The following is a 17607-nucleotide window of genomic DNA, read 5'->3' on the forward strand; positions in this document are numbered from 1 at the left end:
GCTCTTCTGGGGGTGCCTCAAAGCTCCCTTGTCCACATAGGTCCAAGGGCTGAAGTCTACTGGGGACAAATGAACTGCTGAAAGGGAGCCAACCACTCACCTCGCCTCTCCCCTCACTTCAGTAATCTCAGCACTTGTACTTCTCCCTCCCCGGACAATATGTTCCTAAAATAACCTTCATTGGCACATCATTTCTCACCAAGAACTGTACCCTTGATCTCTCCAGTCTTCCAATTTTCTGTCTTCCAGCACAGGGGGAATCATATTTATTCACAAAACCACAGTGTTGAACTACATACCCCTTAGTTTCTTAGAGTTTCACTTTCTAAGGGAATTTTGCAGCTGGTTCCATCTGCTTTTCCTGATTTTTTTTGTTCTCTTCTGCCCATACTGCTTTCCTGTCCAGTCCCAACCAGCACCCAGCTTCAGAACCTCCCCAACACGTCACCGTGATGGTCTTCTCTGCTCATGGTAGACACACAGTACATCAAACCTCTCTCCATGTCTCAAGTGGTAAATGTTCAGAAAATCCTTATTGATTCATGCCAACTACTCCCAGAACCTTTAACATTGATACTTTGTAGGACTCTCTCCCTCACCGAACATTTCATATAACTGGCTTGGTTTTGTATCAAAGTGCTACCTCCCTATGTTTTTTGTCCATGTGGCTTCTCTAGAAAAGGACAGGACTTGCTCCTATGCTGAGTGGATAAATGAACTACTCTGAATGCTAATTATGTCAATATGAATTATCCATGTGCATTTTAAATTCTAAATGGACCTTACCCTCTACTTAGCATACATCTGGTCTATTACCTACCACCATAAACATTCAAAAGAAAGCAACCAACTCTAATGTTAGATGGCTCCAAATGCAGTCTCATGGGCTTTGGACAAGGAGAATGGTCTGGGTAACATTTTATTTACTTTGAGAGCTTACCATCTGCCAGACACCTTTCCAAGTGTTTTACAAGTATTAGGTCACTTAATATCAGAAAATGCTCTGAGATAGATTTATTATTATTCTAATTTTACAGTTCAGGGAATTAAGGCACAGAGAAGTCACACAGTGAGTCAAGGATAAAACCAAGACTCCAACACAGGCAATCTGTGGGCAGAGTCTATGCCCCTAACCACTGATCAATGCTCCTTCACCAGTAACAAGAAGTCTTAGATTGTTTCCTTCCAAATCTTCCAGCAAGTCAGAAGAGAATTCAGATGAACTTTATTTACACCATATGTGTGTCCTTGCAGAGGCCTGTGTACACAGTAATTTATAAATCCAACCGCTTTCTGGAATCAAGTCCTCATTTAAAGGAGCTAGAGGGGCCTCCCTTGACCACTATCTAAAATCTCAACCCTACCCTCCTGCCAAGGCACTTTCTGTCAGATTACTCTGTTTCATTTTCCTCCTAGCACTTACCATTTATTATGTTTACATGTTTATAATCAGTCTCCCCCCTTGACTAAAATATAAGCCAATGAGAGTAGAGACCTCTGTTTCATTCACTGTCTGCCCCTAGAACTCTGCTTGGCATATAGCAGGTGCTCAATAAATATTTGTAGAGTGAATGAATAAATCCATTTGATAATGCCTTCATGTTTTGGGATGGACATCCTTAGCCCTTTGTTAGTCTTGTTTTTATACATTCCCCTTAGGTAATTTCACCTCCTCCTGTGGCTTTTTCCACCACGCTCACTGTTTACCTCTAGGCCAGATCTTGTTTCTGAGATGACCAGCTCTGACTAGCTCTCACTTTTTTTGCCTCACATATTTGTTGTTTATGTAATTTTAAGCTCCATAATCAAAGAGACTCTTGACCTTTGGGGGATAGGAGCTAACAGGACCTTCATAAACACTATAAAAAATTAATACATTTTAACATTTTGTATTTGGAAAGGATTTACATTTCATCTACTCCAAATTTATGGCTTTACGTGTTGGTGAAGAAATTGAAATCCAAGATAATGATGATTCCAAAGTCTCAAGCTATTATGCTGTAGAACCCCAGATTTCCAGGGCACATTCCTCTTTCCACATTAGTTACCTGCCTATTAGAGTCCACCTCTCTTTTTGCTAATGCTATACACACACACACACAGCTATGAGATATAATTCACGTATCATAAGATTCACCCTTTAAAAGTGTGAAATTCAGTGATTTTAAGTATAATCACAGAATTGTGAAACCATCACCACTATTTAATTTAGAACATGTTCATTGCCCATCAAAGAAACCCCATACCTATTTGTAGTCACTCCCCATCCTCCCCCCATTCTCCTTCCTTTTCTCCAACCCTAGAAAACCATTAATCTACTTTCTGTCCCAGTGGATTTGTCTATTCTAGACATTTTATGTAAATGGAATAATATATGACCTTCTGTGTCTGGCTTCTTTCACTTAGCTTAATTATTTCAATGTTCATCATCTTATAGTACATACCTTTTTGTTTTGTTTTATTCTGTTATGTTTAACCAAACCTGCTTTCTCTAATTGCCTCATTTCAATATCTGTCTTTGAGCAGAAATTAAATTGTGAATATCCTGGAAGCCAAAGGCAAAAAAGAAAAACACTAATATATTACTCAGTTCTAGTCAGTGTTAAAAGAAGCACAAAGTCTATCAAAAGCACAGACATTTTTCTAGTACTATATTTTAAGGGAAATCATCAGTGTAATCCTTTAATTTCACTACATGGCTCTGTCTTCTGATCACTCAAGGTGTTTTTCTTGCTTTCTCATTTATACTGTTTCCAGCTCCCCTTGGGTTGGGCACTCTGAGCAGTGACAAGAAGTGGGAGAGGATCACCTTGTGGTGTCCTCAGTGACTCTTTCTGGGTGAAAGGAGGAATCCTAATTTAATCTTTAACAACATTCCAGTTTGACCTCCACTATTAATTTTCAGGGTCTTTCTTGATCACAGTTCTTTCTTACATCTCAAATTTTAAAAATATATACAACTTTATTCCTGAAAGGGTCAAATGCTTTTCCAACCCTGATTTTAAAATAAGTCTCAAATAATGCACAGTCTCTAGAAGATGGAGGAGAAAGGGCAGGGAGATATACCTAAGGAGACATGAAAAGAGGAATATGGTTGCTTGCCGACGTCTGTCCGTAGGTTTGGGAAAAGGAAAGTTCTGGCATATGTGTTACATCCCATGTATGTTTTCTCTTTTTTTGCACCTGAGGTGCAGAAAATTAAATTAAAATCATGTTCCTCAGCTACAGCAAACTATTATCATCAGTTCATCCTTTTGTTTTAATTTTCACCTTCGTCTCTAATCCCCACTTGCATTCATCTCCTTCTTACGCATGCCTCTCTTGTGTCTTTATTTACATGCCCCTAAGAGAGATGTATCTTTATATACTATTTTGTGTTATTAGGTATGAATGAGTAATTATATAAGTAATATTGTGCCATAAATCTCATTCTGTTTCTATTTTTTAAAACTTACCACTAAATCTCTAAAGCCTATTCATGTTGCTGGATTTACATGGAATGTTTTGCTGTAGCTGCTGCATAATATTTTATGGTATGTATCTACCACATTTTGCTTTTTCATTCCTGCAGCAATGGACACCTGCCACAAACAGTGACATAGTGAACATCCTTGTCCTTGTATCCTTAGAGACCGAAGGTGAAATTGCTTTGGTCTTTATGTCTAGGAGAGGAAGGGCCATAGGGCCAAAATACACTATCCTCTTATCCTCTTTTGCATAACTGGCACCCTCTCAGTCCCACCTCCTATTCTAGCCATCACTTCTGAGACCAGAGCTAGGCAGGGGCACAGGCAGCAACCAGCTTGGTGCTGGTGTGGTGCCGTAGGACCTCTCATTTCCTGCCCTGGGACTTCTCTAAGGCAAGTGTGGAATGAAGGGACCCTGCTCAGCACTCGTGCCTGCACAATGAAAGAGTGATGACAGTCACAAGATTATCCTTGACTTTTGGAGGATAGGAGCCAAGGGATAAATGCTTTCCCTGGTTTCCCCCGGTGGGGACAGTTCTGAGACAAATTCTTAAGGCTCTTACCAAGATCCTTGTTGAATTGCGTTCAAGTTGCCAGCAGTGGTTGCCAACTTGAAAACTCATTCTTGTACTGTTTTTCTCTTCTTCCCTTTTTCAGTCTCCCAGTTCCTCATTCCTTCTCCCTGTTATTACTTCCCAAATGACCTACCTATAGACAAGCCTTTGTCTCAGGCTCTGCTTTCAGAGGTTACCCAGCACACAACATTATCCCTAAGTACTGCCAGATTGCTTTCCAGAGGATCTGAGCCCAGATATGGATAGTCTGGCCAGTTTTTAACTTGTGGATCAGAGACTGGGTCGTTTCAAAACTTCAGAGGGTCACCTTTTGACAAGAGGCTTTGTCTCTGCGTGGAAGGTTGCTCCCTGTGGAGGATCTATCACCTGTGTGTCAGTAACTTTTCTTTTTACACTTAATGCAGTTATTTTCAGAATGTGGTTGCAATATACATACATGCCTTGGTAATTATAAAATACCTCTCCCAAACGTTGATCTCTGCCCTCTCTTAAGATTCGCAACTGCTGATGCATGGACAGTGCACTCGTCCATGGGTGTGCCCTACAGAGAATTAAGAAAATTTGCTTCTCAATACTTGTTAGTATGGAAGCATCGTGTGATCTACATCTTCCAGTGAAGGGTGTTGTAGCCAACTTATGTCCTAAAATATGTACTTGTTCTCCTGTCACATTGTTACTTGGGTTTACTTAGGGGGTAAAAAAAGATCATTTCTTTGAGTAGACATGTACCAATGTTAATACTTTTGTGTGTGTATGCCAGCTCACTGTATATGGTGTACCAACATGAACAAAAGCACAGATCATGACCACCTGGGAGCTGGGGATCAGAGGAACTTACTAAAGGGAAGTTCCCTTCTTATTTGGGAACAGCTCTTTAAAATCTCATTAACTCCGTCTGCTTTTGTTGTGTGAACAGGTGGTTAACACATACACCCCAGGAAAGAAGATTTGGCTGGAAGGTGTGGTGACCACTTCAGCTGGAGGCACAAACAATCTATCAGATTCCTATGCTGCAGGATTCTTGTGAGTAACACTTGCAGTTTCACCCCCAAGGGCTTTGAGGAAAGAAGGGTGGGGATTTGTTTCCCATCAAAAATTCTTCATCTATTTCTTTGTAAATGTGTTTAACCATTCAACAAACAGTGATTAGGGACTTGTCTAGATACTAAGATATCAGGTAAGGGAAGATCAGGAAGGGCTTTATGGAGGAAGAGGCATTTGAATGGGACATAGAGAGATTTCTCTAATTTCTATAGGTGGAGAGTGCTGCTGACAGTACTAGGGGGCATTCTAGGCTGAAGGAACATTTATGGGCAAAGGCACAGAGGAGGGAAAATGACTGGTGTGACGAAAGCCTCGTATCTGCAGGGACGTAGTGAGGGCTAAGATTAGGGATGGGTTTTACCACCAAATCTTGGAAGGCCTTGAAAACCAGGCAGGGGAAATTAGGCCTTGTTCTATATTCAACGGCACGTCATTGAAGGGAGCAGAAGAGAGATACCATCTGACGTGTTTTAAAACGTTGGCTTTGGCGGTAGTATGTGCAAGAGTTTGGAGAGGCAAGAGGTAGGAAAATTATTTGAAGGCTACTGCAGTAGTCTGGAGAACAACTTAAGCCAGAAGCATAAGGGCCTCTGGCTGGCCTGCCAGTGTGATGTGACAGGGACAGACCCCTGAGGACCACAGACTAGCCAGGTGGCCTGTACCTGGTTCAGTGTAGTCTGTGGTCCTGGCTTTATGGCTGAGCAAGTTCTTCCTAAGAACTGAAGCTCTGCCCTCAGCTGCATGTTTTACTACGAATGGCTGCTCCTAATTATACGGCTGCAGTTCCCCTTCATTAAGGCAGCTTCTTCAGTACAGTTGTGAAGGACAAATCAGGCCCGTGAAGCAGCTTGTCTTTACAGGTGGAATCCTGGCAAACGCAGATGAAGAGAATGAGTCAGTGTGCTACATGGTGATACCTGGGATCTTCCAGCCCTGGGTCCTCACGTGGAGCAGCACAGACAGGTTGCTCAAAGAGACTGGTTCAAATGAAGGAAATGGAGTGATCAGCAGTCGATACAGTGTTGCTAAGGGTCTCCTTTCAAAAATACACTCCTCACAGGGTTTCACCGCGAGATGCCAAATTGGCAGTCAGTACTGCCGGGGGGCCCCTTGGATCAGCAGAGGCCTTTGCTCAGCTGCGACAGGACTCTGCTGCAGGGCCCAGCAAACAGCCTGCTTGTACTGAGTGCTTTTGTGAACATGCTTCCCTTTAGGGAGTGATGTGAAGTGAGAAATACCACAGACTTTCATGAAGGGAGCTAGAGAGAGACCTGCCTTTTCTTGAGCTCATCAGCCAAATATCCATAGGTCTCTGCAGTCACTTTACAACCTAGATTAACACAGTTGTTTAGGTTTCGGTTGTAGTGCAGATATCCAGTGCTTGACTGACACAGATCCAGTGAAAACCAGCTCATGCTGCTCCTGGTCTCCTCTCTTACTGCTTTGTCACTCATTTGCTCCTAACTCCACCGGCAGTACCCAGATACATGCCCTATGAGTCCAGTTCTCCAAAAAGCATAAATTGCTTCCTGGGAGAAAAAAAGGTAAAGCATTCTAGGAAACTCCCTAAGGCTAACAAGAAATTGGAAAGAAGGCATTTTTCAGCCCTTTTTAAAATATATGGCTTAACTCTAAACTTACCAGGACACATATACATGCATGTGCGAATTAGAATTCTCTACTGCCAAGTATTCAAGGGTAGTTTTCCCAGTCAGGGCTTTGAGATTCTTTGATGCACTAAAGACACCCCTTGACATACTGATACATCCCAGCACCTTGTAGTGTCTGCCACATAGTAGATATTCAATAAATTTTTGTGCAGTGGAAAATAATGGCTGCAGAGGCATCCTTGGTGAGACATACCAGTCATCTTGCCACTTTTATCTACTTGAGCATAAAGGGGAGGCCTGGAACACCATTTATTTCCCCTTCTCAGGAGGTTTATTATTACAGGAGGAAGATGGCAATAACTCCAGAACTAACCATTTCACTCTCAAAAGCCATGGGGAAGCAGGGGCTCTGGTCACGGTCATTTTTGAATGCCCCAGACCCCAGATACGCAGATGGTATGTGGGTTTGAAGAGGAGGATGCATATTCTTCCCTCTCACTTTAGAGTTCTTTTGAAAGCTTCCCATATACTAGCCAAACAGCCCACCAGATTTACTAATTAATATTTACTTGTTGAGTTTATATTCTTTACAGGTCGCTGTGCTAGGCACTCTAGAGGTCACAAGTAGGAATTTGATACCGTTTTTGTAGATGAGAACGGAGTTATCTGCATGCCCAGTGCTTTACAAATGACTTACACGGTCACACGGGCTTCTTTGTACCTCTCCTCAATGCTGAGGAGAAGGTCTGGCGTTTACGCTTGATTAATTAATTTTATTGAATGAATAATGAATGAATGAACAAATGGGATCTTTCCACATATTAAATATCAAAATACAGTCCATATATTGATATCCAGATGCCACTAGAGGCAGGGGTCCACATGTATGTGATTACACATTTACTCGTCATTTTGTTTCTTCATTCATGCAATAAGCATGGATAGAAGGGTGAGTAAGACAAAGTTGTTTGTACACTTAAGTACTTGTTACACGATAGACCCTACTGTGTTTGTGCTATTGCAGTGGAGAGAGCCCTGACTTAGGTGGCATCGGGCAGAATTCATGTTACACTTCTACCATAGGTCGGTTAATGCTGTGTCTCGGTGGCTAAAGGAAAAGCCAAACCTGTTCTCCTGATTTCACAGGGTTGCTAAGTGAACAAAAATAATAAAGACAAGTAGCTTAGCCATGGGATATTCCAAAAGCAATTTCAGTTCCCTGGATCACAATGTCCCAATCTGAACAACAACAACAAAATGGTTCTACTATATTATTGTCAGATTTTCTTTTTGATTTAAAACTTTTGTTTTCATATTTTGCTGTGTTTTGTTTTGTTTTGTTTTTGTAACCCTAATTATTAGTAAATATTGGTTAGTTTTATGGGAATAAAATATAATTGTTAATGTGAAAAAGATTTGAAAATATTAATCATATTTATTCATAATATAAAAATTAGCAACGCTTTGTATTTCAGAGAGGTCACTGGTTTGAAGCTCCATATGGTTTCAGATTTGGGAAATCATAACTATGCAGGATTTGTCACTCATATGCTGAATGGTGATTCTCAAAGTTCCTAGAATTTAGTTTTATCCAGATCAATTTCAACCTAACAAAGAGTATGAGCACCTACAGCGTGCCAGGAACTGTGACGGGTGTTTTGGGTACAAAGCTAAAACATGTGACTGTTTTTGTTGAGCTCATACCAACTGGGGCAAGGCAGAGAAGTAAGTAATCAGCATTCAGTGGGCCAGTAGAGGGTATGACTAAGAGTTCTGGGAAATACAGAGAGGGGAAGGCACTACTGTTGGCTGGGGCAGCATTGTTTAGAAGGAGATGGCATTTGAGTTGGAAGTTAACAGATGGGAAGAAATTTGCCAGGTAAAGTGGGTTAGTGGAAGAGAGGAAGGGAATCCTAAGGAGAAGTTAAAACATGTCTAAAGACTCAGGCAAGTATGAGAAAGCATGGTGTATTTAGGCAGCCAAAAGTAGTTCTGTGTGGCTTAGAGCCTGGGGAATAAAGCTTAGGGTGAGAGAAGAGGTGACAGGTGAAGCTAGATAATATATGCTCAGGAAAGATTATGAAATGCCTTATCTTTTATACTGAGATGACTGAAGCTCTAAGTCACATTTCTGACACATATATTTTTACAATTAGAAGTTTCCTTAAGTTTCAGAAGAATACAAAGAAAGAAAGGAAAGGAAATCAATTCATGAATGAATGACTGAATTAAATGTGTAAATGATGAAGGCAGAGTTAGCAGTGGGTGTCGGAAGAATCACAAGGGCAGTATTTTTGAAGCTAGCATGCCCTGGAGAACGGGTGTTTGGCATGATGGGGTATGTGATAAGTGTGTGAGCAATGCAGGTCCTCCATTGCAGCATGTGTATGAGAGTAGCATACTCCGATCCCTGTACAGTTAGTTATAGTGCCAAGGAAATTATTGCGCTGAATACTGACAGTGATATGTGAGGGATACAAGTGACTGGACCACTCTTGCATTGGTCATGGGAGTATGTGGGTTAGAGTCACATGAAAGGTACAGGTACAGTGAATAGGTGAAGCAGGGGTGTTTGAGTGATGGAAAATATAGTGTGTGTGCTTCTGTGATTCTGTGTCTTGTGGTCAGAGGGGATGACTTTAGGCTTACAAATGGCTAGGGTGTTTATTTATGTGTTAGTATTATAAAAATAAAAGACAAGTCACTAACAACAAGCTAATGACCAAAGACAATTCATTTTACTCCCCTGAATCTGTTGCTTTTCTTATAAAATGAAGACATTGGATTTGATCATCTCTAAAGTCTCTTCTGTCTGTGCATTCATTGCTTAAAATGATCTTCTCCTTTAAATTACTAGGTAAATTTGGTGGGTGTAGGGGGTTGGTGTGTATGTGAGCCAATTTCTATAGAGCTCATTATATGCCATTTAAAAAAATGTATTGATGTAGCTTTCTTTCCCTGCTTTTTAGGTGGTTGAACACTTTAGGAATGCTGGCCAATCAGGGCATTGATGTTGTGATACGACACTCATTTTTTGACCATGGATATAATCACCTCGTGGACCAGAATTTTAACCCATTACCAGTAAGTGTAAGATAAAGATTCCCAACTCCTTTTCCATGTCCTTCAGTTCTTGTGCCTTGTTCCACATTGGGAGAAGTTTTCTTCTCCTTCTGTTACCAGTTAATTTCATAAATTGAACAGAAGCATTCTTGGCCCATTTTACAGACTTTTGGCTTCACTTCCCACACACACTGCAGTATATACACACACATATGAACATATGCATTTATGCATATACACATATATACATTTATATATTTACATATTTATTTACCTCTATTATTTTAACCTTGTGCAGTTGAGATTCCACATCTACTTGTGGCCTGTTTGAACTCTGCTTGAGAGAGAATTTTTCCGCATTGTTTTCTTTTAATGCTAATAGGAGACATTAGTTAATGTCAGATGCAACATGTTGAAAACAGATGGGAGAGTGTTGGCCAAGATCGGATACAGTAGGAACGCATCCCTTGGAGAGTGGCTGAAGTGGATGCTGATCCCTCTGTGACAACGAGGGGATTTTCCCAGGGCATCCCCTTCTCTGGGAGAGCAAAGGGAAGGGAAGGCTAAAGAAGAATGGCAAAGGCAGAGATCTGGGTTTGTCCAGTGACTTTACTAACCAGTCAAAGAAATCCCACTTAGTCCAGAAAAGCTGTGCTTATCAGAAATAGTTTATCCTTCTCACAGACGTCTTTCTTGGTCATGATAAAAGGTCAGAGTCCTCTCATTAACTCATAGTATCAGAGCTAGAGATGATTCAGTTCCACCTCATGTGGCAGAGGGGTTGATGGCCCGGGGTGGGAGGAGGGAGCATGTAGAGCCAGCACTAGAACCTGTCCCTGTGCCCTGGTCCAGTGCACTTCCTACAGAGTTATTGCTGCCCTGAGGTCCACAGTAAACAAACCCAACTGGAACCAGTGATGTTCCTGCCATTTGCTTCCCTTTGCCCATTTTTACCACACTCCCCATTCTTCTCACCATCCCACCCCAGCCCAGACCTGAGCCAGGAGGCCTCCAAGCCCAGAACAGAGAGCAGCTTGGCACCCAACAGCATCATTTCCATGTCTCAAAAGAATCCCTCTAGTTCAGAGTACTAAGCAATTATTTTATCCCCGATCATACATGACTCTAGTTAAATCACAAATACTAAAGCTGACTGGCACAGTTGCTTTTATTCACAGGGCCAGGAGACCTCTCTCTCCACGTGTGTGTGGGGCTTGGGTACAGAGGGATGGAGAGGGGGTTTTCAGTTTGGAACCACAGGAGTTTTTGTTTGTTTGTTCAGTTGTTTGATTTGAACTCATAAACTCGTAGAGATAAAACAAAATAATAATTAGAAAAGCATCTATGAAATGTAAGCACTGAACAAATATAATGTCACACCAATATAAATATTTACTGAGCACCAGGCACTGGGGAGGAGACAAGTAGTGGCTAAGTGGATACACAGATAATGGAGTACTGTAAGAGGGGGTCAGCAGGGCTCCTTTAGAGCTCATGTACAGGGAAGGCTTCTCTGAGAAGGTGATATTTGAGCCAAGAGCCCAGTAACAGGAAGAAACCAGACATGCAGATTTTGCAGAAGAGCTTTCAGGCAGGGGAAGGGGCTAGCACAAAGGCTCCGAGGCAGGAACAGACTTGGCATGTTTGAGGAAACACAAGAACACAAGAGTGCTGGGGACCTGGCAGGGAAGAGGGCGGCTGCTTGGACAAGAGACAGCCCGGGTCAGCTCACGAGGCTTTGAACGCTGAAAAGAGTTTACTTTTATTGTAAGTAGTATGAAAAGCCGTTGGAAGGTTTCCTGCAGCGAAGTAACATGATCTACCTTACATTTTTTAAAGCTCACCCTGGTATAATTAATGCATTAAATATTAGTTATATATATTTTAATAATATGGATAATAATTTACAGACCACTTTCATTTTCCACACATCAATAATACTCCAAACACTCCTTTCTTCTCTCGGCCCTTCCTTTTTCCCGTCTTTCCTTCCTTCCTTTGTTCCTTCCTTCACACATTCAGATCTCATTCACTCCTCTTGCTCATGCACTACGTGCTGATCACTTCCTGGCAGTGAACCACTGTGCTGAACCAAAAAGACAAGGTCCTTGAACTCCTGGAGCTTATAGTCTGTTGAAGCATACTGAGAAATGGGAAGTATATAAACACATAAATAAGATAAATGCACTTTGTCATAATTGCTCTGAGGAGAGCCTGGAGAGATAGGCATGACTGTTTATACTTACTTTGCTGAAGAGAAACTAGTGTTCTTTGAAGTGACCTATCCAAGGTCAGACAAGTGGTAAGAGCTGGCACTCTCAGAGGTTTTCAGTTCTAACTGTCATTTTCTTTTCATTGTGCCACACTGTTTCTTGCAGTACTCTCCTTGGTATCTGTGCTGTGATCTGAGGCCACTGTTTGTTTCAGAATTGGATGTGGAGTTGGAAGCAGGCATCTTGAGGAACTGCAGAGAAGAAACCTAGGCTAGAAAAAGATGGTCTTTGGGTGACTAAGATTTGATTTCCAGAGCTGCACAAACCTGGATTCCGTATCAACTCTCTGTGTACCTTTGCACAGCTGTGTGTGGGTTAAAGATGCAAGTTCTCATGACTTTGTTCTCCCCAAACGACAGTTAATGCATGTAACATAAGCGTAGCACAAGACACCTTGGTGGGTAGGTGGTAGCAACACCGAGGTTCATGGGAAGCTAACAAGCCCTACTGATTTAGCACAAAGGCTCAAATGATGTGGGCAGGTGTATCTCCAAAAACACCAAGCTCTAATAAAGAAACTGTATGTAAAAACACTTAAAAAGATAGCAGGCTGTCTTTTTATCTTTCTTTGTGCTAATAAATTCTGCACCTGATAAGTAGAGAACTTGGCAGCTGAGGGAGTGTGTCCTAAGTCTCCTGGAAAGAATTTACTAGGCTAGATCAGGGCACCAGTCTTCCAGACCTTACCACTAGACCCTGGGATGTGTGATGGAGACAGACCTGGAATCATACTGATTGCTACCTCAGAGAGTTATACAGTTGATACCCAACCACTGCCAATAAAAAACTGTGGGTTTTACTTTGTGATTAAATCTTTAAGAGCGTTCATTAAGAGTTTAGGGGATTAGTGAATTGTGTTTCCGCTTCCCAGAAAAATCACCATTTTCTATTCCTGTTCCTTCAAATTCAGCTCAGTGCATTTCAGGAAAGGATCTTATTGGCAAATACTGTTTTTTTCCTGTTGATGTTGTTATGAGGGTCTTAGCCTAATGGCTCCTCAACCCATATCCCACATTTGCCCTCTACCCACCCAGTCAACTTTGATCCCAGTTTGTAGGATTCCAGCCCAGCTCTGCCAAGGCCATTCCAGCAGTGCCACTCCAATCTAAGGCAAGAGAGAATATGAAGGTAGCCCTTTAAAAAAGATACTTGCCTTCAGAAAAGGTCATTTTCAACTACATCCCATGTTCTTTATGGCTTTTCCTCTAGAAAAGTGCCAACTCTCCTCCTATTGCGAGATTTTCCTTTTCCTGAGAAGAGGAGAACATTGAGTTCAGCAGTTCTTCATTACTTGACTCCCACCCCTTTCCCCTGACCCCCACCCCCTGCCATTGGGAAAGTGGGAACGTGTGAGTCTCCACAGCCTGTCAGCCAGTCGTGGTCTCCCTTGGGAATAAGGGATGTTTGTGCAGAAGAGATCTGCACATTCAGTGGACATAGTCCAGACCCCACCAGCCATGGGCATTTCTCCTAAGAGAGGGTTTTGGAATTTAGCTTGCTGCTTTTTTTAAGAGCTTGATTTACAGAGCTTTCAGGGAAAGGAATGGTGAATTACTAGTCAACATCTTCTTAACTCCCACACCAGTCTAGCAAATATAATTCAATTCAAAAAACATTGACACTTCAAATGTGTCTGGCTCTAGGCTAGGTATTCTGGGGACACTACAGATAAATAAGATTTGGTTCCCTCATCTGTAGAGCTAACAATCTGGTGTGTGTTTGTGTTTGAGGGATTACAATGTAGTCCTCTACTTAGAATCAAATAGAAAGCTAGTTCACATTGGATAGCCTTTTCTACACTGGGCATAGTGGTAGGGATATTTATATTTGCTGTCAACATTCTTTCTTGCTGACTGTCCCTGATGAATAATAATAAACATTCAATTCAGCTCAATGCACACTTACTGAACACTTGTTGTGTACATTGTTCTCGAATACAGTCAGTGGTCATGGATTGGCATGCAACTCACTAGTCTATAGTGGGATCAAACTTGTGGCTGTGGTTCCCATAGAAACACACTCAGAGCCAATCCACCACTGTTCAAATGTTGTTTGGCTATTGCAAAGAAACTCTGCGTCTTAATGGTGGCTGCCTAGCTTCATTTGTTAGCCTATCACAGGAGTGAAACCCTAGGTACTCCATCCTTATCTCCCTTTGAAATGTTAGGCAGTGCCTTTTTGCTGAACAGCCATGACGTGGACAGAGGATCAGTTTAAATCTGTCCCTTTCCTGAGGATGAACATCCAGTTATAAACCCATGTCCCATTGATGCTGGCCGTTGCAGTTTCTTCTTGCAAGAGGAGCACTGTCTAATTAGGAAACCTCTTGGGGAGCGACAGGAGTTTGGTGCTATGACAAGATTCATAGGTTCTAGTCCTAGCCCTACCACTAATTAGATGTGTACCTTTGGGTTCCAATTTTATCATCACTAAAATTGTAATAAAAATGTCTCCTCTATCTGCCTCTAAAAGATATTGTTTAAATCCTTTAGAAAACTAAATATGACAGTAAGAATCATTTTATGTATACACGTACACGTAGAAGATTACTGGAGGGAACTACATCTAAGTGTTCAAAGTGGTTTTCTTTGGGTGGTGAGGTTACAGATAATTTTTATTTTCTTTTGTGGATTTTTTTGTATACAAAATTGTTTTAATCAGTATTATTGCCTTCATAACCTGAAAAAATTTAGGCTTTTTTTAAAGTAGAATGTTTTGAAAGAATTAAGTGCTTTATTACACTTGTGCTATGTGCTAGATATTGTGCTGAACACTGGAGACACTGTCCCTGGCTTCATGGAGCTTACAGTCGGATGGGAGACAGATAAGTCAGCAGGGGCCGTAGCAGAAGTGCTTTAGCAGGGCAGAGAGGAACAAAGCCAGCCTGGTGGAGGGCAGGCATGGGGCATCAAAGAAGGCTTTCTGGAGGATTCAGTACCTGAGCTGGCTCTTGAAGGTGAAGGGCAGGTTAGCCATAGGAAGAAGAGTTTGGGGTCTGGGGAGAATTTTCCAAACGGAGGCAATAACATGTACAAAGGGTCAGAGACATTAATTTTCCAGGCAGTTATGGTGGATGGATTATGAAAACTGACTTAGGAAAGCTTTTCCCATCGCTGTCCGTTGGCCACACAGGGTGTGTGAAAATTAAGGAATTTCAGAGCTACAAATCTGGAGGTGGTGGGGCAGGGGTGGTACAAAACCTCGCCAAACCGGCCTGTGACCTGTATCTTGGTGTAGCTTCCTTTCTCTTTCTTTTCTTTCCCGTGGGAGCCATCAGGAAGATAAAAGAAGCAGAGAGTACCTGTTTAGGGGTAGCTGTGATGTGAAACCCAATCCCCTCATTAGAGGCCCTGACAAAGACTTCTCCATGTGCAGCCTTCCTTTGTGGGAGCCCGCGGCTGCTGAGAGAAGGGCATCCTCAGCTGCAGGATCAATCACTGGGCTCCGTGTCGGTGGCTGAAGGCCTGGGCTGCATGCCCGGTGGGCCATGACTTTGCTTCTTTCCTCCTCTGTGCCTTTAAACACTGGCCTCTCCAATCAGAGTCTGTACCTGAACTATCTGACTAGGCAGGTAGCTCTTTTGCCCCTAATGCTTTAAAGAGAAGCCCCTCTGATTTTTAACTACCGGCCCTCATCCTTTGCTTATTTACCAACCTGAGTGGTTCTCATGGGATGTCAGTGATACATGTCAGCCGTTTAAGAGCTCGCCCTGGTGGAAGCTGCCTCGGGCGGTAGAAAGAGCTCTGCACCTGGAATCAGAAGATGTTGGCCCTGGGGCGGTGCGGCACCACAATGTTCCAGCTGCTGAGTCTGCATTTCCTGCTTTGTAAAACGGGGCTAGCTGTGCTGGGGTTGGGGAGTAGGGAGTATTTGAATGTAGTGCTTACAAGTATTGGCTTTGGAATCAGACTGACCTGAGTTTCAAACCCAGTTCTGCCATTTACTACAGTATCCCTGGACAGATTACTCATCCTCAGCAACCATCCGTTTCCCATCATAAAATGGAGACATTAAGAGTGTCTACCTCTAGAGCTTAGTCGGAAAGGTTTGAACGAGCCAGTGCGTATGTATCTTTTACGTCATAGTAAGTACTCAACAAATGTCAGCTGCTATTATTATTCATAAAGTCACTTTGTAAAATGTAAAATTCTGTAAGTCAGTAATAATTATCATTAATAACCTGAATATAACTGTGGCAAGATAATATACATTTGAATATTGGTACAGATATCTGGAAATCAATCAAGTAATGATAACTAAAGAATGAAAAATTTTTTGTAAAATTAAGTAACTAGAAAAATAGAACAAAAGAGGAAAGCTTTGCTTCCTATACTTGAAAAGAACTGACTGCAAGTGGTTAAAAACAAACTAAAAATTACATTTTATTTTCCTCCAGAGAAGATGCTGCCAGCCTTTCTTGGGGAAAGGCAATTAAGGCAGTAACCACACTGCAATACTAGCTCTAACACCTTCATCTGATATTTATAAATGGCCCAGTAAGCCCTGGAAACCATGATGTGTCACATCAAAGTGCTAATGACAGCACATTATGTGAATCACTGAGAAGCAACAATTGAAAATCTCACTCTGCCATCAACCATTTATATTGTTCCCAGATGCAATACTGAGGGATTACAGCTACAGCAAATTGTGCGGCAACCTAAATAAATTAGGGAGAGGTAGAAGCAGCAGTTACAGCCTCTATGTGTTTGAGCTTAGGAGCATAGTGTGGCATGCTCACAGCACCCTCCAGATGACGGAGGAGCAAGGCCAGCTCTGGAAGTGAGAAAAGCTGCACCTCACCTAACCTCATCAGTTCACCTAATGCACTAGAACATTACCTAAAAATAATCTGACTAGAAGCAGTGGGGAGGGAGGAAGAAAAAAGAAAAGAGATAAAATGGAATGCCCTTTGGTGGGTTGGAATGATCTTTTGTGAGTGGCACAATATGACGAACCTAAGGTTAATTCATCTTAAACACTATATTTGCAAACACTAAGGGCACAATGATGCCTGGTTATGACATTTAGGAACCAAAATAGGCCTCTGATAGAAGGAACCATGAGAGCCAAACATAATATGTTTCTTATATTTTTTATAACTCAGTGTTTTTTGTTTGTTCAAATAAAAGCGGAAGTCTTTAAAAATAGAAATAGAATACAGATTTTCATTCTTTTTTAAATGCACTATGCTATTTACAAATTAAAAAAAAAACTATCAGTCTTTAGATACCTCACTAACTTTTTTACACTGTGTATTTCATCTCTGATGTGGTTTTCAGCATTGAAAGGATTGAACAGACCACATCATTTTGACTCACTGTATCTAAACTTGACTTGAGCAGACTTGCCTTCTATTCCAGAATTCACTGCCCTCATCTTCATGTCAAAATCCTTGCAGCCTTTCTTCATTAGAACAGTGATTCTCAAGCCTGTGCACATTATAGTCACCTAGAGGGCTTTTAAGAAAATACCTATGCTTAGAAACGACCCTCAGGGATTCTGATTTAGTTGCTCTGTAGAGGAGCCTAGGTGTTTGTATTTTTTAAATCTCTCCAAGTTATTTTAATGTGCA

At 41.7% G+C, this 17607-nt stretch overlaps 1 protein-coding gene across 1 annotated transcript in view; it reads left to right on the top strand.

Annotated features, from left to right (window-relative positions):
- The window catches only part of HPSE2 (heparanase 2 (inactive)), a 563834-nt gene that overhangs the window by 433124 nt on the left and 113103 nt on the right, over positions 1 to 17607 (top strand). Inside the window, 2 exon segments of the mRNA XM_032491126.1 lie at positions 4959 to 5065; positions 9666 to 9780. Of these exon segments, the coding sequence (XP_032347017.1) occupies positions 4959 to 5065; positions 9666 to 9780 (222 nt within the window).

The sequence above is a fragment of the Camelus ferus genome, chromosome 11 (genome assembly GCF_009834535.1).
Source record: "Camelus ferus isolate YT-003-E chromosome 11, BCGSAC_Cfer_1.0, whole genome shotgun sequence".
NCBI classification, from domain to species: domain Eukaryota; kingdom Metazoa; phylum Chordata; class Mammalia; order Artiodactyla; family Camelidae; genus Camelus; species Camelus ferus.